General features: G+C 31.1%; 1 protein-coding gene across 4 annotated transcripts in view; it reads right to left on the minus strand.

Moving 5' to 3' along the window:
• Positions 1–2,329: 2,329 nt before the first annotated feature.
• The window catches only part of Usp20-33 (Ubiquitin specific protease 20/33), a 107,961-nt gene continuing 83,059 nt past the window's right edge, over positions 2,330–27,231 (minus strand). For 3 of the 4 annotated variants that reach the window (XM_085809685.1, XM_085809684.1, XM_085809687.1), the window contains 8 exons: positions 24,805–24,874; positions 17,536–17,641; positions 16,379–16,460; positions 16,187–16,295; positions 15,980–16,079; positions 13,473–13,541; positions 12,974–13,363; positions 2,330–6,874 (listed from right to left, as the gene is read on the minus strand). In XM_085809685.1, the coding sequence (XP_085665811.1) occupies positions 6,786–6,874; positions 12,974–13,363; positions 13,473–13,541; positions 15,980–16,079; positions 16,187–16,295; positions 16,379–16,460; positions 17,536–17,641; positions 24,805–24,874 (1,015 nt within the window). In that variant the 3' untranslated portion in view covers positions 2,330–6,785. The remainder of the gene's footprint in view (positions 6,875–12,973; positions 13,364–13,472; positions 13,542–15,979; positions 16,080–16,186; positions 16,296–16,378; positions 16,461–17,535; positions 17,642–24,804; positions 24,875–27,231) is intronic. The other variant, XM_085809686.1, reaches the window with a different exon arrangement.

The raw sequence follows: 27,231 nt of genomic DNA on the forward strand, positions 1-27,231 counted from the left end.
TTCAATTTCTTTATTCATAAAAAAAAAAAAAAAAAAAAAAAAAAAAAAAACTTTCTATAATGCCTGGCCATGTGATAAGTTTAAAAGCATTTTTGATATTTTCCATGCTTGTGTCTAGTGACAAGTAGAGAAGATAAACATGTTAAAAAGATGCTAGTATCAGAAGTAAAACATTCAAATATTATGCTGTCATTGCTCTTCCAGATGTTCTCCAAAAAGTAAAAAGTCCATCGCAAACTTTCTGTAAAATACATCAATTATCTGGTAATACTACAAAGACATTTTTCATTTTGTCACATTTTTCTGGAATCGCAGGTCAATAAATCTTGCCTTCATATCCTTCTAAATCTCTCCAAGCTGCAATGTCTAAAATCCTAGAGAGAAATTACCCCTACCAATTCTGTAACAGCGAAAAGCTAGAAATATTTGGGGGGGGGGACAAATTGGAAAAAGTGTAAATTAATTTTATACAGAAAACTGATGCATATTCTGAGAATTCTGAAACATTTACACGGGGAAAACTCTTACCATGAAAAAATTAAAATGAAGGCATTTTAATTAAGCACAAAGCTATTTTGCTGAGAACTGTTTCGTAAATTGCGCTTTATAGAACTAAACCTTATTTTTCAGATTCAAAATATTGTATAATAAGTGGCCAAAATGTAACTTGATAATATGACCAGCGAAAAATAAAAAAAAAATTTTTAAATATAATTTCAATATATTATCATTAATTTAATGAAATTTATCGATATTCTAAAAAAAATCGTCGAAAAATTCGCAGATCTCGGAATTAAAATTTTTCGATAGAAACTGATCTTAAAATCATCAAAATGTTGACAAGTTGCTAAACTTAGAACCGTTTAATAAAAGAATTCACATCCCCAAAAGTGAAAAGCTGTTTAAGAGCTTTTCATTAGAAAAAATGAAATAATTTTGAAGTGTTTCACTCTTGCCAGTATTCCATCATTTATTATATTAGAAATAGGAACAAATTATAATCCATTCAAAAGACAACCATATTTTTCAGTGAAGTGCGAAAAATATTCCTCCAAAATGATAATTCACACTCAAAATGGCAGTCGTAAAAACAGAAATTTCAGATGATTACAATTAAGGACCTTCTGCCGATTTTGGCTGAAAGTAAGGTATTTTAAGGACCAATAATTCTAAGGACTTAAGGACTCTTGTCACCCTGATGTCTGAAGCTTTTTTTTTATACATTTATCCGAACATCCTTAGGTTTTTACTGCTATAGAAAAATTACATAAGTGTTTATTTTTTCTGATTTACTTTGAAAGATAATGTAAAAAACTTACATATAAAGCAATTCTTAAATACCCTTTTTTTTTAAATTCGCAAATTTCGTCATTTATTGTAATTACAAGGCAAGTTTTTTCCCCCGTACTACCTCAGTACATTTCAAAGTCCTAGACGCATGCCGATTTCACAGTGCACTCGCTGATCAATGGGCAAGAGTAGATTTTTTTAAATTCATATATTTGTTTCTAGGATCATAATATTCAATTTATATAGTTTTTTTTAGCTAAAACATTACAGAAATAATATTACACACATCATAGGGTTAAAAACAACAAGTATAATGACACACTTTAAACTAGTAAAGGTAGTTTTCTGTATGTGCTCAAAACAAAAGCAAACTATAAGGTAATTTTTTTCAGAAGCATGATAAGTTATGTATGTGATAAAGTATGCATAATCAGTTAATGTAAGTAATAAGCATAATTTTCTATTTAAATCAGATACAACTATCAAGTATAATGGTTACTGTGCATGTTAATGTACTAATTTAATTTAATTAGTAAGGACATCTAACTCAACATCTTTTTCCACTGGTTGTCTAAGAGTCAAATATAGCTGAGATGAGTATTTTTAAACTATTGATCGACTTTAGGGGAAAAAAAAAAAAAAAAAAAAAAAAAAAAAAAAAAAAACTTAAAAAGAATGTAATTCTTTATTTCAGTTTTATATTAAACAAAACAAGTAAGTCACTGAGGTTAATGAAAATGTTGAAAAAATATAATGCAAATTTCTATTGTAATGGGCTTAAATAACGTTTAACAATGAAATAAAGAAAATGTTGTTTATTAATCATGCATGCCAAAATTGTAGGAAATGAAAGGAACTGCAATTTACATTAAACAAACATTAAGAAAAGAAAAGTTTCTTTGATAATTATTTGGCATGTACATTTAAACAATATGTGAGTAAGAAATAAATATGTTGTAATGTAATCAATAAATAAGGAATGTCAACTATCTACATTACTTACTACTTTGGTATGCATTATAAATATATTTTAACAGTCTGAAGTTTAATAATATTTATTCTTTTAACAAAACACAAAACAAAAATGATAAGATATATATTTAAATAATAATAACAAAAACTAATGACAGCTGAATATTGCACAATTTCTAACAACTGCATAGAGCTACCAAGTTCTTACATACTGCAAAATAGGAAAAAACAAAAGTCCCCCCTCCCACCTCTGCAGCATGCCCGAGGATAAGGGGCTAGTCTTTTTTTTTTTTTTTTTTTAAACCATCTTAGAGATCTGTACTAGAAAATTTGAAAAGTATTAGAAAACAGCAAGTTTCTTTCTAATAAGTGAATTTTATAAAAGGCAAATCATAAAAATCAAGCATGTTCACCTGGAAGTACCTTGTAGAAATTTAGCTACAACTATTTTTCAGCATAGGTCAATGTATTTTAAAACATTTGATACCTTAAATCGAGAAATCATCTTTTAATAAGCCATTATAATTACATTATAACCAAAATACAAATAAGCATGTAGGCTACATATTACTAGAGGAAAAATAAATTTTAAAACTAGTCAAATGGAAAAGCTTTGGTGACAAATAATGCTGAATCTGAAATCTATTCTACCTAGCTCAATCTGAATGTTTCATTCTAAACATGTATCCTCATTATACTTAACTTACATGAAAAATGTATCAATAATTTTAACCATATGATAAAAAGGGGAAAAACATTTAAGTACAACTGGGCTATGAATATATTAATAGGCAATCAAAACATACATTTTCCTATTTTCATTCAATTTTCACACTATTGTAATATATTTTTTGTTAGCTCAATATTCCAATCAGTTGATCTTTGGAGAAAAAAATGTGTATTTTGCATAATAAGGCTTCATTTCAAAATCGTAACATTTTCACAGAGAGCAACCTATCCTCTGAGGGGAGGGAGGAACAAGTCCACAGGTTAAATTTGAATACAACCATTTAAGAGAACTAGAAATATTTATAAGTCTAATTTTTAAAATAATGTTTTATGGGAAAAAAAAAAAAAAGAATTACATTCCCAAATTGTTAACATCCAGAAGTGAAATTATTCCTGAATATTAACAATTTTTGTATTTTATCCATTAAATGCATGCTCTTGCAAACAGTTGCCTTGATATTCACACATACGTACTGCTTAAAGTCAATGAGCTCGTAAATTTTTAATAATTGGTTACAGTCAATATATGATTGCAAATAAAAATTTTCTACAGCACCGATTTTAAATCGAGCGCTATTCTTTCTTAAATTTTCAAATCCATTAAAAGTATGGAAAACAATATTAGTCAAAAAAATATTTGTCTTATTTTCTCAAAATTTACTTTTGATGTCCTAAATGTTGCTATTAGAAAAAATCTATTTTGCACCCCAAAGTGCATAATTGCGATTCCTTATTTCAATTAATTAAAAAAAAAGCACACATTTAAGGGTTAATTTGCAGGGGTTGGATGAAAAGTAGTGGCAACAGACATACTGGGTATTCCTAACATTACACATCACAACCCTGCTTCCATTATGATTCCATCAGTCAACATGGAGGATAATGGGATTTGTCACCTGCATCTAGCACTCCGGAGAATGCAACAACACTAGTTGGAGATGAATACCATTATTCCTCATGATTATTAACAGTGCCATAATGAAAGCCCTGTAATCGATCACCCTGATAAAAGTTATTGGAAAACCTGCTTAAGCCCCTCTAACTATAATGGATTCATTATAATACTGGAGAGGAGGATATGGATATTATAAGGCAGTTGCTGGGAGGCAGCAATAGGTTTAGCAGTACTGATGAAAAAGTCTTCTAACAGTTTGGGTGATGATTAGAAATGGTAAGTGATTATATTGGAGTTTGTGATTTTACCTATGGTCAAATCTTTTCAGAAATACTAACATGTTGCCACTTATTTTTATCAAACCCTCATACAATCAAATTCAGTAAAGCAGAAAATGACATCATATACGAGTTTGTTTTTGCAAGAATTAAAATTTTTAATTTTTTTTATCCAAAAACAAAACGGTATATGCAAACTACCAAAGGAGCTGAACCCAGTGCAAGTTTACATACAAAAATAAATAAAAGAGGGGGAATTCCATAAAGTTTTTTTTTTATAAAGAAAAGTAAAAATAATATTAGAGAGTAAATAAAACACCCGCAAAAATATTTTTTTAATTTATTAGGAAATTCTCGGACATACAACCTTTTAAGTTATAAACTACATTTCATGGTTTCCCTCGCTTAGTAAAGAAGCTGTATTTAACACTACTCACATAAAAGCTTGCCTGGTGCCAGAATTTAGGGGTGGGTGAGTTTTTAAAATTTAGAAAGGCACCAGGCAGCAGAATTTAGAAGCTAATAAAGCTTGCACCAGGCAGCTAAACATCTAGCCCCGGCCCTGTGTGAAAGTTATTTGACTTTCACACAGGGTCGGTACTACAGCAATTTTTGAAGTAAACTGCTGTATAAAATATACGGACAATGTCAAATACAACTTCTTTACTGAGAAGATTGCTTTGTAACTTGAGTTACCAAAATATTGGGAAAAAGATTGAAAAATAGATAAAAAATTTAGAACTTTGTATTAAAATGGATGTTCATTTATAATTTTAGTCCAAAGCCAACAAAATTTTCTACAGATATCAAGGTGGGAAAATCCAAGAGTTAATATATCACAGAAGAAATTTCTTCTATTTTGAAATGAATAACAGTCATCACAAAAAGGTGTGAATTGAGATGCCTACTTTAAAATTAAATTAAAAAAAAAAAAAAAAAAAAAAAAAAAAAAAAAAAAAAAAAGGTCATACTTGACCATTTTTAATATAAATATTTAAAGACTAGTATAATTTACAAAATAACTGGCCATTTTGATTTCAAGGAAGTTTTAAGTATTACAATCAGATGCTACTGACATTATATCAAGTAATACAATCCAAAGTTTTACAACCAATAATCAAGTATGATATGAAAGCTGAAATACTTATTACATTATTGAACTGATGAAAAGATTAATAATAAAAACTGAGCTCAAATGAATAATTTAAAAAATCACAATATACTAAAAAAGTTAAAGCACATATCTTTCCTCAAAGTTAGTAAAAATACAAATTTTCCCACTCACCGGGGGGAGGGGGGTAAAAACATTATGAGCAAATTCTAAAAATGAAATAAAAATCTGTTCTCAAAACAAAGTTTAACATAAATTACAGTTATGACTAAAAATCAGATTAAAGTAAGCTACAAAATGCTTCATTTATAGGTTTTACACTTAATACACAAAATTACATCAAGCATACAAGGAAAATATAGCTAAAGTTAAATGAATAAATGCTAAAATGCAAAGTTTAAATGTTAGCACAGTAATCAAAACAATAAGAAATATTTGAATGTGTTCTTCGGAGAAGTAAAATTACAAAATAATGTACTCATATAAAATTTTTCACAATACAAAATACAAATTACATAGTCACAAGTGAAAAGATTTTTAGATTTAAAAAAGTTGATATAGCATTCTTGCTTAGGCACTCTTACTACTATTACAGTAGTATTTCTATCAACATTGTAATACATAAAAAATGTATACTACAATAATTTATGAAAAGATCTGGTTTACATATCATGCTTAATTTGTTATTGCTGAAATATATGGACTGTGTGAAATTTAGATTTACAAGTTGGTTTCAAATAATTATTACAAGGATAAAAATAAAACACATCACAATTTTGAACTAATTTTATAGTTCAAAATTGAGATGTATTTAACAAAACTGCGGCAAAATGAAATCTTTGTATACAGTATTAGAATTTAGTTGCTAAGTTTTTCCTTTAATTTTTTTTTTTTTTTTTTTTTTAATTTTCTCCTTTTACTGAATGTAAGCAAAAATAAGCATAATTATCTTAGAATCTAATCAGCTTAAGATTAAAATTTGGCTTCTAAGCGGAATGGTAAAATTGTCGTATGCATCACATATATATGTATATACATATGTTACATAATATGAAAATATGTACATGGTTAAAAATTTATGCTTTATAAAAATAGCCAATGAAATATTATTTCTTCAACTTTTGAAAACTATTAATATCAGCAGTTAAAAAAATTACAACTTCATAAATGGAATGTGTGACTTAAATATATAATACTAGGATTTTGGAAAGGAAGGCCTGAAGTAAGAGATGAATTGTATTTAGAAAATAACCATTTCAAGATGCTAGAAAAATTCAAGAAATTAACTATTACTAAATTTTTAATTTATTACCGTACACCTGGATTTATTATGAAGTGCTATTTGTTCACATATGCACAAATAATGCTTACATTTAACTACTTTATATATGAAAATACAGCTTTTTGCAATACATGAGAGATAATGCATAAAGAGGTATGAAATAACAATAACACAATGCACATATGTCCTTATACAAAATTTTGTACATGTTAATGTGCACTGATTTCTCTAATTTCCAATAGAATCATCAACTTTATCAGTCCCTTCTCCGGCTGAAGTAGTCTTAGCCTCACTGGCAGATGAGCTTTCATCCTTATCTGAAATTAAAAACATATATATGAAAAAAAAATTTTTTTCAAGTATACATATTACACACAGTGACCATAAATGTCCTTAATGTGGCTTTTATTTTTGAAGCCACTGGTTACAAATATATACAACATATATACAACTTATTACAAATTATTTTTTTAAAATAAAACAAATTTTTGTGTTATAGCAATTTCAAATTAAAGTATCAATTTTGTAAAAATTACAAAATCTAACTTATTCCTTGGTTACAGTTTGTAATGTCTGACAGCTCCCTCCCTCCCTCTTGTATTCGAGGAAAAAAGCTTGCAGAACTCTCTCTGGCGATTGATTGCCACAGGAGAGGAGTCGGGGTTTGGACAGCGTCGGAGGTGACGACATGCACTCAACCATAAGTCTTGATAGAACTACACAATAGTATGCAGGCATGTAGTACTTAGCACACGAATCAGTCTTTGGTACACACTTAGGAATTAAGAAGACCAAAGAGTGGATTCGATATAACTTTTATTGGCCTTCCATAGTTAAGGACATTGCGGAGTACTGTAAATCTTGTGAGAATTGTCAGCTGAGAAATCCAGAAAGAATACACGAGAGAGCACCCATAACCCCAGTGTGCAGACCGGATTTGCCATTCGAAGTTGTGAACATGGATATTATTATTCCTATCGATCCACCATTGGGTCGAGGACATAAATATGCGTTATGTGTTATCAGCATACACGAGCCTGAAGCTAAACTTCTTTGAGTGCTAGGTCTACGTGTGAAGCACTACTGCAAATATTTTCTAGGACAGGAGTACCACATATAGTAGCAAGCGATGAGGGAACTTATTTTACTTCGGCATTAACCCAGGAATTTCTTAGAAGAACTGAAGCATCTCCCGAGATTTTCATGTCCAGGTCATGCAGCTAGCAATGGTTTAATAAAACGATGGAATAGAGTCCTTAAGAATATGTTACATCATGTAATACAAGAAGACCCAAAAGAGGATGGGACAAACAAATTCCATTTCTATTATTTGCTTATAGAGAGGTTCCAAACTGCACTACGGGAGTGTCGCCATTTAAACTTCTATACGGAAGAGAAGCCCGTGGACCTCAAATAATTGTAAAGTCATCTTGGGCAGGAGGTATACTTTTGCCAGCCAATATCTCACAATCCGTTGTGGCATTTCTATAAGATCTGAAAATACAATTAGAAAGGCAGCAAAACAAGCTTCTTTCTTTAACCGCTCCAGATAAGGAGAGAGCCTGTGCTGAATATTTTAAGACATTCCTCCGTTTGGAAATTCGACATTGGAGAACAAGTACTGCTACTTATTCCAAATTCCACTAATAAAATATATACACGATGGACAGGGCTCAGGGAGATAGTTCAACAAACTCCGTCGCATTCTTATCAAGTTACCAGATGGGAAAATTCGAAACATACACGTAAGTAAAATTCGAAAATACACTCCTAGAATTCAAGCAGTGGGCGTAGTATTTGAAAATGAGAATTAATTCGGAGAAATTTGTTCAACTCCATCTAGCAAGACGTTTCCAAGTCTTAAAGCATTAAAGGAATAGAGAACATTCCACTAGATCACCTAAACAATGTACAGAAAGAGGAAATTAAGACATTACTAAGCAAGTATCCTAAATTATTCTCAAGTGAAATTCGAATAGCTAATGTAGGAGAGTACAGAATCAGACCAATATCTGGTTCAGAACGGAAGAAACCATATATATATATATATACACTGAAGTGACAAAAGTCATGGGATAGCAATATGCAAATATACAGATGGCAGTAGTATCGCGTAGAAAATGTATAAATGCGAAGTACTGTGGCAGGGCTTTCATTTGTGTTTAAGTTATTCATGTGAAGAGGCTTTGACGTGATTATGGCCGCACGACGAGAATTAACAGACTTTGAACGCGGAATGGTAGTTGGAGCTAGACGCATGGGTCATTCCATTTCGGATATCGTTAGGGAATTCAACATTCCAAGATCCACAGTATCAAGAGTGTGCCGAGAGTATCTAATTTCAGGCATAACATCCCACCATGGAAAGCGCAGTGGCCGCCCACCTGCACTTGACGACCGAGACCAGCGACGTCTGCGTAGAGTTGTCAATGTTCACATACAAGCAACACTGCGTCAAATAACCGCAGAAATCAATGTGGGGCATACGAGGGACGTGATAGGCCATTAAACGCCATTACAAAAACAGATGATTTCCTGATGGAAAACGTGAATGATCTGATGTACTGTATCAGAGGAGCAAACATTTTTACTGCTCTCAATTTGTTGAAAGGATATTGGGGAATACCTATGGAAGAGCAGAGTAAGGAACTAACTTCATTTAAAACACATGGCACTCAATATTGTTTCAATGTTAGGCCATTTGGACTAAAGAACACTGCTGCAACTTTTCAGCACATAATGAACAGAGCTTTGTCAAAATTTAGAGACTATTCGCGAGCTTACATGGATGATATAGCCATATTTTCAAATGATTGGCTGTCTCATTTGCATCACTTAGAAGTTATACTATCAAAATTAGAGGAATTAGGTTTTAGAATTAATTTAGAGAAGTGCTCATTTGCTAAACTTCATATCAAATACTTAAAACATATTGTTGGTTCAGGAAAGCATCAGACGGATCCAGAGAAAATCAAAGCTATCCAGAAACTTTTGTGACCCCAAACGAAGAAAGAATTAAGAAGTTTATTGGGACTTTTGTAATTATTATAGAGAATATATTCCACGTTACGCTGAGATCACATACCCACTCACCGAATTAACCAGAAAAAGAGTTTCTGAACAACTTCCTTGGTCTGAGATTCCTGAGCAAGCCTTTCTAGAATTGAAGAGATCGCTAGTGGAGGCTACTGATCTCTACACATCCAAGCAAGGATACATCCTATTGGAGAACCCTTCATAATACAGTCAGATGTGTCATTAACGGGCATTGGTGCTTGTTTATCATAACGCAGAGAAGAGAAATTATGTCCTATCAGCTATGCAAGCCAAAAATTAACAAAACCTCAACAGGCATGGCCAACAATTGAGAGAGAGGCATTTGCAATGATATGGAGTTTGAAGAAATTCGAGCCTTGGATTTTTAGCTCACATATCGAATTGATCACTGACCATAATCCTCTCGCATTTATCACTAAAAACGCTCCTCAGTCATCCAAGCTTCAACGCTGGGCATTAGCTCTTCAGGAATACTACATAACTATCTCTCATTGCCCGGGAGCAAAGCTTAATAATGCTGATGCTTTGCCTTGATTACCTCTACAGGACTGATGTGCGCTAGTCATTCTGATTATATAGGTGCCGTCATTGTGTGGACTCCATGCGACTTTAAGTGATATTAATGGTGAACTAAGTGATTCATATCGGACTAAGTGGACACTATGTGGTTCTGTGTGACTTGACTGAATAACTATATTGAAATACGTGACTTTATTCAATAGCTGACTAAAAACACTAAGTTAAAGCTTAAAACCATGAAAAAAACACATACCTCTTACTGCTATTTTTGTTATATTAAATAACCATCTCTATCTTCTATATTTTACAGGTCCAATGGAGATCAGATTTCTCATATGGTTATCGTGTTAAGTATATTTTAATTAAATTTTTAATATTTCATGCTTTGGTATTTATGTTTAGATATGTTATGCTGAGTTAGTGGTATGATATATTACTTGCTATGATTTCTATGAATTATTAGAACATTTTTTTCATGAATTTTATATAGATAATAGTGATTAATCTATTATTCATGATTGTAATGATCAAGGTAGAAATTTGTATCATATGAAAAATTATTCATGAAATTTATATGAATTGATAGAAATACTTCAATGTATCAAGCACATTTTAAGGGGAAAAAAATAAGCACCTGTCTAATTACATTATACACAACTGCATAACCTTAAAAGAAAAATTAGACTTGTAATTTAAAATATGAGAAATTCAGTATTTATTAAGAGAGAATGAGCATTACCCAACTATGGAAAACAATTGCATTATATATATATTTTAAAATTTTAAATAACAGTTCAATTTACAGAACTAGTTTACAATGAGAGGGAAAAAAAACTATGCAGAACTAAAATATATTACAAGATTTAATGATGAAATTTCAGTTCAAAATAGAGAAAATAAATAAGCCATATTTATTGTATTCACTTGGCACCTAATAATAAATAGAATTTATTTTTCCACTCATATTAATATTTAAATAATTTAACTTAAATCAAAATTCTGAACATTTTCTAAATTTTCATTGTATAACAGTTTTCCCTTAGGAGATATTGCAAGCAAAGTAATTTAAGTAAAAAACAGGAACATTTCTGAAATCAGAAGACGGGAAATTGCTCCATACAGTGATCCTTTAACATTCAAAGCTTAACTAACCCCATACTTGGAAACTGCCAAATATTCCGGATAGTTCAATAAAAGTTTTCCCTCTCCTCTCTAATATTGTCACTGGTCACTTAAAATGCTATTCTATTGAAATATTTTACGCCAGACATGTAGGATCATACACTGTGTAATTCTCAGTTAAAAATGTGTAATTCTAAGTTACAGTTAAATACATCTTAAGAACTAGTAAGCAAATAATCGCTTGAGATCGTGAGACAGTGAATAAACTTGGAAAGGGTTAATAGACCCTTTATTATTCAAATAAGATTTAACAGAACTCCATCTTGGAGTTGTACAATAAAGCTGACACTTGGGCTTCAACTTAAGAGACTAAGAATTAAACTAAATTAATCTTAACTAAAGAGATATAGCCGACGCTAACAAAATTCTAACAGAGTTGGCCCTTTAATGCTAATTGACTGCGAAGCTATCAAAATTCTAACAGAGTTGGCCCTTTAACGCTAATTGACTGTGAAGCTATCAAGAGCCTAAAGGACGGCCAAGCATAATAATAGCTTATGAGAGAGTAGCCTAAAAAGGCGGATGCGTGCAGCCAGAATATCTGGTATCTCTCTTACTAAAATAGTAGAACTTTGCAATTAAATACCGGCTCTTCCTCATTAGCATTCAAACGTGATTCTACGTTCTGGCCAGAAGTGGTAAGTTGAAATTAAGAAGCGATAGGAAAGGAAGCTTAACTCAAAATTTAACTATTAATAAAATTAACATAATCCTTACACCTGTATTGTTCCAACTTCATTAATGGCTTTTCAATGTGGTGATCAATTTGTGGAGGGGAAAAGTGAGTGTTGCCATTTAAAAATTTTGAAATTTGTTTTCTGTAACCGTAACTGTGACAGCTCTACTGTTTTAAGTCATCGCAATCTCAAGTTCATACCTTTACATAATAATATTTGAAATTTGATTTTTACTGGCTGAGTGCATAGGCGACTAGAGTTTCATTTATTGGGTAATTTTTTATGACTACAGTGTATTTCAGGAAATGCCAAGTAAAAATTCGAAAATATTTCTAAATTTTGAATGCATTTTAAATTTGTTTAGTCAGAAATTATTTACAAAATAAATTAAATGGGAAAACATTAACATCACTTGTAACATGCAAGTACAAGCAATAGTTCAGTGCTTTTAATTCTAAAACATAGCTTAATGACATTAGGGAAGACATTAATGATAGCAACATTTTTAGAATTTTACAACATACAAGATACTAGCCAAATTTCTAACAATATGAACAACAAATGAATTTGTACAGAAAAATAAAGTATCCTAAAATTAAAATAATAACAAATTTTGTTACAGGTACTTTAGTTTTGCACAGATTAGATGATAATCCTACATCTCATTGTAATCCTGTTAATTAAAACAAAGTTATAAACACTATAAGCGAGTTTAAGATTTTAAATAGAAAAATGTTGCCATTCTTAAGACTGCTATACACAAGGAAAAAAATCAAGGAAAAAAAATTACCGGCTTGCAATTAACAAGAAATGTGTAAGTAAAATAAATCTTTAAGAAAGTTATTAAAATATTAAGATAAAAAGTAGAAAATTATTAGAAAAGGCCTGCTGTTTTTCTTACATCAGTATTTGTGAATTTTAAGGCACTATTAACCGGTAATAAAATATAGCAGCACAATGTAGATAAATTAAAAAGTATACCAAAAATACGTCTAGCTGAAGGTGAAGGCTGACTAAGATTAGCTATAGTCTGTCGACAACCTGTATGTACAGAAACAATCTGAGCACCAGTACCAGTATGTGAGGATGACTTTGAATGACCAGAAGCTGAAGAATGAGAACTTGAAGGAGATGGAATCACAGTATGTGAGGATGATTTCGAATGACCAGAAGCTGAAGACAGAGGAGGACTTGAAGGAGATGAAATCACAGAATGTGAGGATGATTTCGAATGACCAGAAGATGAAGACCGAGTACTTGAAGGAGATGGAATCACATTTGCATTCGATTGTACTGCTACGTCTGGTCCTCCTCCATAAATTCCCTTGAGATACGCATACATTTTCTCAGATATCGAACAATAATCAGATCCTGGAATTTATGAAAAATATTAACGAACACTTGTGAATATACACAAAGCAGCAATAAGTATAAATGGAAAATAAATAAATGAAAAGCAACACAAAAATTATCAACAAACCATATTTTAACACTGCTTGGTTATTTTTTACACAACAAATTGAGCTGTTGTCAATTGGGCCAGGAGGATCTAAAACAATAATAAAAAATCAAAATTTAATTTCATATAAATCAAGAACAGTTGTACATACCACCTAGTTTAGAAAAAAACCTCAAGGTGTTTTTAACAACATATTATATTTTTTGTTCAGCTTTTAACAAAAATTGTATACAATTATTTCATCTGCTGAAAAATAGGTTTTATGTAATATATTTGGTATTTAATTCAGTTCACAAACTGATTACAATACGAGACATCTTGTTTCTGACTTCATTTTTCAGATAAAAATTCCATAAATTTCACTAAGTTACTCTTTATTAACATTCGAACTACGTAGCATTTTTATCATTTAATTTACTATTTCATAGTCTACTAGCATGAATCACCTTCGTAACTTTCCAAATTTTTAAAACAAGATTTTGAAAAATCTTAAACGTTGTCAAAGTGTTTAAACCAAGAAAACATGCTATTTTTATAATTTTTTAAAAAACAGTACAAAGTCCGAAATCCAGACTCGTCGGGACTTTGGCGTTTCCGGATTTGGGATTTTTCTGGATATTAGATTATCCTATAAATCTAGTAAGATGGCATGTAGAAATTATAAAATTGTGATTTATGAAATAATGAAGTATTTATGATCTAAAGGATATCAGAAGTTACACACACACACATAAAAAAAGCTTAATATTTGTTTACCTTTTTAAACATTTCCTTCAATGCAAGTTGTTTAAGTTGCTTTGTTTTTTTATGCTAATACTTTCTCTTTAACTCAGTAGACAGACATAATCTCTCGTTTAGTTACATTGTGGAAGTCCTGTAACTGCCGTGTCAAGAATTCCGACTAACTTGACAATCAAAATTTCTTTGTTTTCAGTAACTTCCTATCACTTTGACCTTTAGATTTAGATTTGGCCATTCATTAATTGATTGATGACTGAGAAGCATTGTCATCACAATAAAAAACTTCTTTTATATCATCTTCATTTATTGCCGCTTCTCCACATTTCTTTGTTACAAAATCTATTGTTTGGAAAATTTACTTTAATCTTTGTTTTGCGATATCCGAAAACCTTTAACATTCGCAACTATCATCATCAAATTTAGCTATTTCACTATACATATTTGGCTACGCATCATGAGCTTGGCGATTAACGACAAGTTGTTCTGTTAAATTTTATCTTGCTTCTATTGCACACTAAGACAATTAAGCTTGAATTGTATTAGTTTAGTTATTTATTATACTTATGTCTATTACTTGCACATGCTTCTCAGAGTTCTGAATAAATAAATTCCCACATATACTTAAGCCTTATGGAGGGCTGGCGCTAGATATTTTACCACCTGATGCAATTTCTGTGGGTCTTAAATTCTGCAACCCGCTGCCATCTTACGAGCCCTGGTGCCGGTTCTGTGAATAACAGATCAGTTAGTCTTAATTAAAATAGCCCTAAATGTAATATTTGGGTCTATAAGTATCATAAACAAAATCTATTTTTAGCATATGAAAAGAAATTCTTGCTAAACATTTCCTTGTTAACATTTTTTAGTGCATTTAATTCAAATCTGTAATCATCGCCAAGTGTAACGTCAACATAATAGGTTACCATACTCCTTTGTTATTCAATTACTAACAAAAAAAAAAATTGTTTAGGCATTGCTACATGAGCCATTACTCAAGTTGTCATGTGTTGATAAACATGTGGTGATGAATGGAAGTAATGGAAGTAAATGATGAAAGGAAGTAATAAATAATGATTCGCCAGGTTGGCATCAGATCAATGATGTATCTATGTGGAATGTTTTGGTTTGAGATGTGTGCCAAGCAGATATGCAGCAACGAAGCCGAATTACTGATCGTACAAATTTATGCTAAAATGATTGTTTCTTCAATAACAACATACTTTATTTAGTGTTGAAGTGAAATTAAAAATCGGGACTCTCCAGATGTTTTATTATGCATGGAGGGGGAATCAAAAGCGCATGCATAAAGTCTACGAGAAAAACATTATTGGTGGTTTTGAGGTCCGGATTTTAGATCATTCTGGATAATGGACATCCGGATTTGACTTGGTACTGTACATATCTATGAACCATTATGCACTTTTTTCTTTCAGAAAAATTGAAAACTAAAGGTTATAAGATCTTCTTTATCAGCTGATGTGAATTGCTAATTAATACATTGAAGTTCCTGAACTGACAAAAGTAGTGATGAGCAAGACGTTAAAGAAATCAGAGTAAAGCAGTTTGTAAAAAATACACAGTTGTTTTAAAAGATAATTATTAAGTTTGATAATAATGTGTGTTAAAAGATGGAGATATGCTTAATTACGGAGTTTTTTTCCCCATTTTCAGGAAAAGCATTAAACAAGCTTTGAATATAACTACTAATTTTCAACAGATACATAATTTGAAATATTTCAAACATGAATTATATAACTAAAGTATTATCAGCAATCATATATTCTTACCATCATCTTTGCAAATAAAATTTTCCCATGTTTTAAACCAGCTCATACTTAAGGCATAAACAATTGGACTTCTTTTTTTTTCATGAAATTCACAATTCATCTATAAAATTCAACAATGGAAAAAATTTTTAGTGATCAATTTTTTTAAAGGCAAATTTATGCACTACTTAAAAGTTTGTGAACATGTGCACACTTAAGCAGACTTACCATTGTAAATTCATCAAGTTCTGTTTTCCGTTTCGAATGAAGCAGATCTTGCTCATCTTGACATATTGGACATATATACAGATGTGTAGATGGTGGGCCACCTCCAAAACTAGCAAAAGAAATTTATACATTTCACAGTCAAATTAAAAAACATAAAAAAGTAAACTAAAATTTACACATAGTTTTACTTACGTTTCATACAAGTATTCCCATACAGCTTGAGGCACAGATGAACATAAGTCCCGAACACATGAGACTTTATCAGGTGGCACACCTAGAAAATTAAGCGGGAAGGGTAAAATTACAGAATTACACATACTAAAAACTTTTTTATAAATAAAGATAAAATAAACATAAAAAATCGGAACAAACTAACAGAGAAAGCATAACATAAAATACATCATAACAGAAGAAAACATTGGATGCATGATCAAAAATTGCAATGTTGCAAGAATATGTTAAACCACAGATACCTAAAATCCAGTTACAAACACGAAATGTAACACCTCAAAATAGTTTTATTGTTATGAAATTTTGTAGACAGATGTTCAGTATTATGAGTCAGTCAATAACAACATACAAAAGGGGCTAAATGTTTTGCAACAAACACAAATGGAACCCCAAGACATCCTTATATTTCCAAAAAGGCCTGCCTAATATGATGTAAAACTATCTCCACTGCTTTACACGCTTCACAGAGGACCCTCATACTGTAAATAAGGTTGTTGATCATAACTTCAATTTACAAAATGTCGGCAAAAAATTTCATTGTTCTACAAGCAAGGATTTTAATGCCTGGAGGGGTCTGGTGAATGTTAATGTAATGCTATGGTTCTTTCTAGAGCCTCTCAAACATGCTTTACAGGATTTAGGTCTGATGACTTCAATGGCCATACTATACGGTTAATAAATTTTCCACAAAGAAAATGGTCAACCAACTGAGCTCTAAGTAACTTCGATTTGTCACCTACAGAAACAGTCCTATCCAATAGTTTCCTGGAAAGGTCTCATGCAAGATTCAAGAACCTCATCCCTATAATACTGCATGGTAACAGTACAGTGCCAACATTAATGATTTGTAATGACAGCAGCTCAATCTAGCTCTAATTATGTGTCCAACAATGGTGTGCCCAACTCCACAAAAGATGGGCTTCCTTTACGAGGTGTTGCAGATCTGATACTGAGGCAAAGAACACCTTTAAAGGGTAGCAGGGGAAAAAAGTTCAGCAAAATATTAAAATTCTCAAAGAAAAACGCATTTTTTGGAAGGTAGTCATTGCTCACTCAATTCAAAATCTTTTGATTTGTTAAATTTCATTGGCTCAATAAAAGCACACAAAAATTCTTACCTCCATGAGTACAGAGAAAATCACTATTAGTAATTGGTCCAGGCTCAGCAAATTTGTTGAATTTAATAATCCACTGTCTGGAAACATTAAATACAAGCAGACCCTTCTAAAAAAGAGAAAAACAATCACGAGAAAAATAAAATTTACAGAATCATTTAATAGAATTTTTCAAAATGGAAGTACCTAAACTTAGCAAATAACTCTGATTTATTACAACTATAAATTACAAACACATAATTAGCAAACACTTAAAAAAAAAACCCTTCATATGGGGTACTGTCAAAACTATAATTGCATTTAAAGAGATTAATTAAGCATATGGTAGTGGTAAACTGAATTTCCAGGTGCAAAACCTTATAAATGTGCCAAAAACACGACAGACACTTCATACACAAGTGGCAGACATTTAGATAAGCACACAAGATTAAAACCACAAGAAATGCACAAAATCCAAAGAACTGATGATGAAAGCTGAAATAAGATCACATATTATTCAGATAATAAAATCAAATGTGAAAACAGGTGTAAAAACATAAAACACGAGATACACCGTTTATATATATATATATACGACTAAAATACAAAAGTAAATCAAACTAAACAACAAAAACCAGTCTCCCTCAGGTACTGAAATAAATTAGAACTGGCCTCTTTCCTGATTATGCAGTCAAGAGGCAAAATTCATCATATGAAAACATTTGTTAATCTCAAAGTTCTCAAAAAAATTCAAAGAATAAGAATAGAATACATAGAATTAAAAAACGAAAAAATCCAGTAGTGAAAATTAAGCATTATGATTTAATTACAGTGCTCTTTCTAGACTAATAAACCACATTTTGCATTTGGAATACTATTTCATGTTCAAATAACTTTGCTTCAGCATCATAAATTGTATACAATATTGTATTTGTTTTGTCAAAGAGGATCCCATTTCTGGAACACATGGACCAGTTAAGTGTTTTAGTTTATGTTCATACTCTTTTCTTGGTTGTTTAAAACAAAAACACAGGTGGCTGATTTAAGAAGATACAGTAATCTTTCAACTTTTCTCTTTTTCAATATTTATAGTGAAAATTGTATATTTTAACAAGGAATTACAAAGAAAATTTGCAAACAAATATCAAACTCCTTGTTTCAATAAAACTAATAAATTATTTTTGCCAATACATTAATTACAAATGAATTTGCTACTACATTTTTAGATATTGATATTTTTTTCTCTAAATTTTTCTTGTGCATTACTCAAAATATACTACACAAAAGTGCATATAAAATTTCATATGCTCCAGTAATTAGATTTTGTTATAACTTTTTCTTTTTCGCTAGAGGAAAAATGAGGAAATTTAATTAAAGCTAAAAGTATTAAAAATTATGAATGCTATTGTTAATACCATATGCAAAATATTTGAAATCTCAACCTGAATTAAGGGAAAAATTTAAAACATGCATGTCAACAAAGAATGAACATAGACAAAAATCAATATGAATTTTTGCAGAAAGTATGCATAAATTAATTCATAATATTGAACGTTAAACACACAACCTCCCCCCCCAAAAAAAAAATCTTGCAATGTTTTAGAAAGACGAATCGTCAAAAATACAAGATAAGTAACACTTGGACTACAATTTTTATTGATGTAAAATAGCATTTATTTATCACATGTTTGTATTACATTTAAAAAAGGAACAACAAGCAGAAACTGTCTTATTAAACTGTTTGCTTAAATAGAATTTAAAAAATTCATTTCAAATATTTTCTAGTATATTCTAAAGCGTTAATATTTTGGATCGAATTTTTTTGTGCATTCCTGAAAATACAGGGTCCAACAGTGGCAGAACATTTAAGTTGCTGAACACTAGTAGTTCTGTCCAGGGTTTGAAATCCTGATGAACAGGATAGCTGCATGTATATTTTTGCAGATTTTTCTATATGTATTGTGAACACAAGACATCTTCCCTTAGAACGTCCTCCACAAAGGCATTAGGAAGGCTATCTGCCTAAGGGGTTAATAACTAAATAAACCAAATGGAAAAAAACCTTGAAATATACATAGTACCTGCTGCTTATTAAACACACTGATTAATAAAATTAGCCCCTTATTACATTCAAATCTCCACGAATCACAATAAATATATACTATCTATCTACTAGAAAAATCTTATTTATAAAACTCAGATTGGCAAAGTACTGAGATACCAGAATCATAGGTCTATCAAAGCTGTATGTAGATAATCCATTTAATTTATTGTGAACCATGGCTATTTATTGTTCAGGCATTTAGCGCTTCAATATAATGCGTTTGACCAATATTTTTCTGCCTCCCAAAGAGAATGATTGTACAGGTCTTGCAGCTGTTTTTAATTAAAAAGGTTTTCTCTTTAAAACTGGTTATCATTCGTCTGTAATTCTTTAAAAATAACTTAAAAGTTGATTGATTTGAAACACCCCCCATCCCTGCAGGACACTCTTTCCAGATCTCCGTCACCAATGGACTTAAGAGGGTCAGAACTTTTTTTTACCATAAAGTTAACAAAAACAGTTCTCTACAGGCCCTACTGTTTCGCAATGAGAATTGTCACTTCACCAATACAATCTGATACAAAATGAAAGTGCACTTTTTGCATCCCATCTTCTAACATTTCCAATTTCAAAATCTTTTCTTTAGATTAGATATTTTTATGCTCACCAGAGACATTTAAAAACATTCACGAAATAGTTCCCAGCCTTACCACACTTTGAGAGGCATAGCTAGGGGGCGGAGGAATCTGTCCCTAAATGCTGCATCCCTATTGTATTTTGGCAAACAGGAGGGGTCATGAAATCTTCAGATGCCCCTGGGGTGTTAGAACTGTCTTTAAACAGAACAGGAGTGGTAGCTTTTTGTCGAAGAAAAAGAAACCACTAGTCATGCCTATCATGAAATGGAAGATGAACTAAGCAGACAAATTACAGTATTTCTACTAGCTGAAAACTAGAGTTTCGAAACTGAATGATCCACTTTGAAAAAGCATATTTTTAATTTGTCATATGCTTAACTTGTAAACTGCCTAAGAAAAAAGGACTGAAAGAAAAGTTTGAAGTTTTTGGTAAGTGCAGAAAGAAAAAAAATTACATTTAAATTGGAGATTTTTCAAAAAGGATAGTGCAATTAACTTTAAAATAATTATAACTGAAGAACTAATTAAAAATGCAAACATCTCAGGAAAGCGCACAAAAAATTCATTATGAGATGTTGAAACTGCTCTTCTAGGATGGTGTCGAGCTATGATATTAAACACTGTTCCTATTTTTAAAGCTATATTCAGTATAAAAGCTGTGGAATTCATGTAATTGCTAGGCGGGAACTTTCTATCAACTGACAGATGGTTTGTTACGTTGGAAAAAAAGAATTTCAACATTGTTCATTGGAAAATGCATGGTGAAAAAGAAGAGGCAGATTATTTTGTAGTTCATAACAAGGATTAAAGGTCTTTAATTGAGCTGCTAAATTAATTTCTACCTCATACTAAATTTAATAAGATAAAACTAGATTGTGTTACAGGACATTACCAGACACACATTAATATTTGAAAGTGAAAGAAACTGAAGGGACGGATTACTGTGTTAACAATATGCAATGTAGGCCCAACAATTACGAAGACAGCAATGGTTAATGACAAAAGCAGAAAACTCTGGGTATTTGAAAAAATTTAACTTATCACAGCAACAAGAATTCATGGATGACAAGTAGTATTTTTACTAATTTTCTTTTAAATAAGACAACAGATTAACAAATGAAAAAATAGCTTTACTATATAGGTAACAATAGAGCATATATACTTTTGATCACTCTCTGAAAAATATTAGTGTCTTTTCTTCAAATTAATCTTTTAACATTTAATCTTTAGACAAAGGCTTTCAAATGTCATTAATAAAATAAATTTTCAGATGTCAAAACAAAAGCTTTCAAATGCCATTACAAAAAAGATGTTGAAAAAATGCTAAACAAAATTGAATTTTGTGAAAATGCAAGCACTTTGAAGGACATAAGCATGTTATCTCTGCTATGTATATTATAGTCAATGCATGGGGTGAACCTTTTAAAACAAAGTTAAAAAAAACTGTTACTTGTAGCTTTTTAATGTAGAAGAAGCCTCACAAGAACTGCAAGATGAAGTTGATATGTCAGGCATCAGTCATAGATTCATTTTTAGAATATGAGGCAATATATATATATAAACGATTATGGTATTACAGAAAGCGGTAAAGAACAGCAGGAACCGACAGCAAAAATTACACAAAAAAATGTGATGACATACTTACGACAAAAGAATGTAGAAAAACACTACAAATTCCTAGAGAAACTTTAACTGAAAGTAACTGATCAAAAATGCAGCTATCAGTTTTATGAAATTCAGTTGAAAATGATTATTGAACAGTATGAAATGGACAAGGCTAGAACAATAGTTTGTAAAATTTCATGAACAATGTAATAATAAAAATAAAATCTGAAAGCTTTCAAATTTTACATTACGCCCAAAGGGGTGTCAAGAGCAATATAGCAAAATAATTTTAAAATAAGCATATCTTTAGAATTTCTGATACAGTCTCGTGCGCTGGAGATAAAAATGTTCTTTTCGAACAGTGTTGCCATTGCTCGTTTTGAAATCTTAGAGTTTGTAACTAAAACATTTGTTAAGTGTTACAAAATATGAAATCAATAATAAAATAAATTCCAAATTCGGGCTTCCAGTTGCCCGTATTCGGCTCTAGACGTACGTTATTCAAAATTTGATGGCTCTAGGTACTGTTCTTTTATTGAAATGCGAGAAACATACATACATTTATGTAGATTCTTCATTATCTAATTTCTTTAGTTATAACACAGGGTTCTAATATTTGGTGGCAACAATTTGAAAAGTGAACCAATGCAAAGTGCCAAACATGTGCAAAAAATTTGAAACTTCTATCTTAATCACAAAAAAGGGTTATTTTTAAAACTTGAATGCTTACAAAAAAATGAACAAGGCAAAATGAGTTTTCCATTGTAAAAATTACCAATTTAACAGCCAAACTATCTATGTTTATTGTGTTTGTTGGCCTCAAACAAATAAAATAATTTGATTTTCCATCAGACCGAGACATTAGCAAAAGGCAGCTATTTAGAGACTATTTCTTCAAATGGCTGTCACTGAATAAGAAAATGATGACATCTGAATGACTGAAATTACAGCAAGGGTTCGTAGCCACATTTTAGGTTAAAAAATAAGCACTTTTCAAGCACATTTTAAGAAAAAAATAAAGCACCGGTCTAATTACACTATACACAACTGCATAACCTTGAAAGAAAAATTAGACTTATAATTTAAAATATGAGAAATTCAGTATTTATTCAGAGAGAATGAGCATTGCTCAACCAAGGAAAACAATTACATTCTATTTTTTTAAATAACAGTTCAATTTACAGAACTAGTTTACAATGAGAGGGGGGGGGAAACTATGCAGAACTAAAATATATTACAAGATTTAATGATGAAATTTCAGTTCAAAATAGAGAAAATAAATAATAAGCCATATTTATTGTATTCACATGGCACCTAATAATAAATAGAATTTATTTTCCCACTCATATTAATATTTAAATAATTTAACTTAAATCAAAATTCTGAACATTTTCTAAATTTTCATTGTATAACAGTTTTCCCTTAGGAGATATTGCAAGCAAAGTAATTTAAGTAAAAAACAGGAACATTTCTGAAATCAGAAGACTGGAAATTGCTTCATACAGTGATCCTTTAACAGTCAAAGCTTAACTAACCCGCATAGTCGGAAATTGTGGAGTATTCTGGACAGTCGAGCGTAACTGGAAAAAGGACCCGGGGGGGGGGGGTAGTTTCTAGCCATTCTTTTTTTTGGACAAATAAATGCTTTTGATATTTTGATATGTGCATCATATACATATAGACCAACGAAACTGAAAAACATTCTGCTTTGCAAGCACAGTAAAATTCTTTTAAATGTTCATGAACAACTCTCAGATTGAACATCAAAATGAATTATCTCTGCAAAATATTGCAGATGTTATTGCACAATACGTGCACCATAATTCTTCCCCATGTGATATTACGCAATTGGAATCAACAGCTGCCGGTATTCGGAGAATAAAGAACTAAATAAAGGAAAAGAGACTTACCAATCTGGGTGTTTTTCATTCTAATTTTGAACATACTGCATTAAATTTCTGGAATAGAATCATTCTTCGCTTGGGTTGGTAGACCGCAGAACTTTTAGTCCTATTCAATCCAGACTGGAAAGTGACAAAAAAATGTCTGTTGCTTGTTTTGGAGCGGTAACAGTTTCAATATTTTGAGATTTTGCAGAGAAAGGGAAGAACCTCCTTACTGTATAATGTATTAGCAAAAAATATTTTAATTATTTAGACTATTCGATTACTTTCCCTTTACTTAAGCCATTCCGAATATTATTCCTTAGAAAGCTAATCTGTGTTAAAACACACCCATTTTCGAAGTTTATCTATACTTCAGCAATTACTGCAACTATATTATTATAAATATTCATACATATGCTCATAATATATGCATAACGATCATAAGAAATGCGAATATGAACTGGCCACGCAGAAGAAGAATGCAAATTATTAAAATCTTGATAGAAATTCAAACGTGTGTAGTATTTGAGTGGGAGGAAAAGAATACTGAATGTACTGAAATTTTCTACCACTTTCGCAATTCGATGACCAATAGAACGACGTGCACCTGTCTGTACTCTTGCACGCACCAAAGGTTACGTTAATGCAGAGAAAGGAGGAAAAGCTATTTCCGGGAGTATGATTCACCATATGATTTTCCATATAAGAAAGAAAAGCTGTTTTTTGTCTCGGCTTGGTACGGGGAAAAATGTACATTCATTAAAAAAAAAAGGCACCGAAAGCAAAACATAAGCACTAAAAACAAAAAACAAAAGCTTTAAAGAAAAAGAAAGCACCTATAAGAGCCTTTATATTTTATTTTCAAATATAAGGACTTACAAGCACTTGTAAGGACTACTACGAACCCTGACAGCTCTGAGATTTCCTCCTATATATTTAATAAGAGACTTCAGCTAAAACTTAAGCCAATATAAAAAAAATCAATAGTTATTTCAACAACTTATTTCAGTAATGTTCCCTCTAGGGAAGGAACTGCAATTTATGTTTAGAAAACAATTCCCCAAAGAAAACACATTTCGCACAGTAATTAAAAATAAAAAAACACAAAAAGATACTTTACCTCAACTCGAGCACAATTAATAAGATTAATAGCACAATCACGTTTTTTACGCATTCCTTCATTGCTTTTCCTGAAACATAAAAACAATACTTTATATCAGTAATATTTCAACATATGCAAATACAGCAACATTTAATAGATTTCTGACATCACTCTACCCCCAAAAAACCATCTCTTAAACTCAGTTTAGTTCACCGACATTACTCATTTATTCACTTGATTGCTAATACTTTTTTCAGATGAAACTAACTTTCATAAATGAACAATAATTTTGCTGGCATAAAGGAATTAAATGTGAACTAATTCACTTGAGTGTGGAACAAAAGTTAAAGCTAGTTAAGAAGCTTAAAAGTGATGCATTTGTTACACGTCATAGTGTGATTTACACTAGAAGCATTTAAAAACTCAAAGATAAAAGAACTTAATATTTACACATACTGTCAGTAGTTGCAGTATGTGGATTGGCAACTCATTTACATACAGTTTTAAGGCTATGAGTCCTGACAATAAACCTATAAGTACTATAGAAAATGAGTACCACTTACCATGGAAGAGCTTGTATGTAAAGAAATCTAAGATATTTAAAAATTTCTAATATCACGTCTTCTGCTCATGTGTTGATGATAACTTGTTATTCGTTTATTGTAATAAAAAGTTAAACTGCTAGTGCTTATGACCAAATTTTCAAACTCAATCACTAATATATTTTAAAAGTACTTATCACAAGAGTGGTAATTCCTTCATTTAACATTAGTATTTACATAATGAAATATATTTCACATGTAAAGACAAAAATTTTATATGCAACAGATGTATACACATAGGCAATAACAAGCAAAAATATATGGTATAACAACTAGGATATGTAATTATGTACAACATTGGCTAGTTTTAAGTAAAGCCTGCATCTTTGCATTACTGACTTCAGAAGGAAAACCAGACAAATTTTGAAAAAGACACAATCTCATTTAAATGAAGCGAATGACAGGAAGTAACAGGGGATATCAAAAGGGTCAGCGAGAGCTAGAAAGAGCCCAAGCATTAAATCATTTGCTGCCATCAAACTAAAGCAACTTTGCCATGAAGTACTTATTCAAGGCTTACGAACACTTTCCGTGTTTGCATGCATACTGCCACTGCATATCAACTTGTTTCTGAACTTGTAGCATTGATAAGAACAGTATTTCTGGAGAATGTTTACACACAGAAAAATAGAGGTCAGATGTACACAAGATGACTAGTGATACATGCCTCACTGACACTTTCACATATGACTTATTAAGAATGGTTTTAAGATCCTTGTAACTGGACTTCACAACAATGCGGTATAGTATTCATTACAACTAAGTCATCATTTCACCTACTGACTCCAAACAGTTGTCATCAGAAGACTATTCAGAACACAATGTCATTAACATTTACAAATGCATCACTTTTGATGGCTGTATTTACCTTGTATCTCATCCCATAATATTGTGAATGCTATGCAGTACACAGATCACATCCTAGTTTAGTACGTTTGCCCGCTTCTTCAACCAAGGATCTTAATGTAATTTTTTTTTTTTATGGTAAAAAACGCAAGTTTACAGGCCTCTGATTGTCCAACATTACTCAGAATCTGAAATGCTGCTTTACGTGGAATGGCCAACAAGATCACTTAACTTGAATCAAGAATGTATAGAATATGCTTGGAAAGAAGTTACAAACATCAAGCAAAGAATACGTATGTTTCATGAATAGGCAGATACCCTAAACTGCAGTTAACAATAATATTTTTGACAGGAATCAACACTGTCAGATAAGTACTTCCCAACAGTGTCAGATCTTCATCAATGAATCTTTTTGCCACCAAAACTTTTATGTGTTGTTTATAACTATTATTGACTGATAATTTTCCCCCCATACATGTCTTTCTTGAAATACCAACTTGAGAAAGTTTCAATAAAACTGAATGAATACTTTTTTCGGCTGTCTGCTTTTCCCCTCAATTTTACCAAATTGAAAAATAAAATAAAAAGTAAAGTTTTATACTGTTATTTTATTTAATATACTAGGTGTTTCAAATTTAAAATGCACTTTTTCATAGTCCCGCTAGTGGAAGAACTATCAAAACAAGTGTCTTAAAATTTGGTCTACATCCAATTCAAACAATGTGAATGAAATTTAAGAAATAAAAGCAGCCGAAAATTTGCAAATGAAATAATTCTAATTTTGTTAAAGCTGTGTAAAATGAATAAAATGTCCAGCAATTTAAGTTAATATTGATTAAAAGAATACACACCTTCTTACATACATTATTTTTAAGTGCAAAAATGCAGCCTTTTGTTACTAACTAGTAAATACAATATAAACAAATGAAACTCATATATGAAAAAATAGATGCCATTAAAACATAACATCAATTCATCTATTATTTTTTTGCTATGA

The sequence above is a fragment of the Stegodyphus dumicola genome, chromosome X2 (assembly GCF_044657685.1).
Source record: "Stegodyphus dumicola isolate Sdum_Otavi_A_Nest chromosome X2, ASM4465768v1".
In the NCBI taxonomy this organism is placed as follows: Eukaryota; Metazoa; Arthropoda; class Arachnida; order Araneae; family Eresidae; genus Stegodyphus; species Stegodyphus dumicola.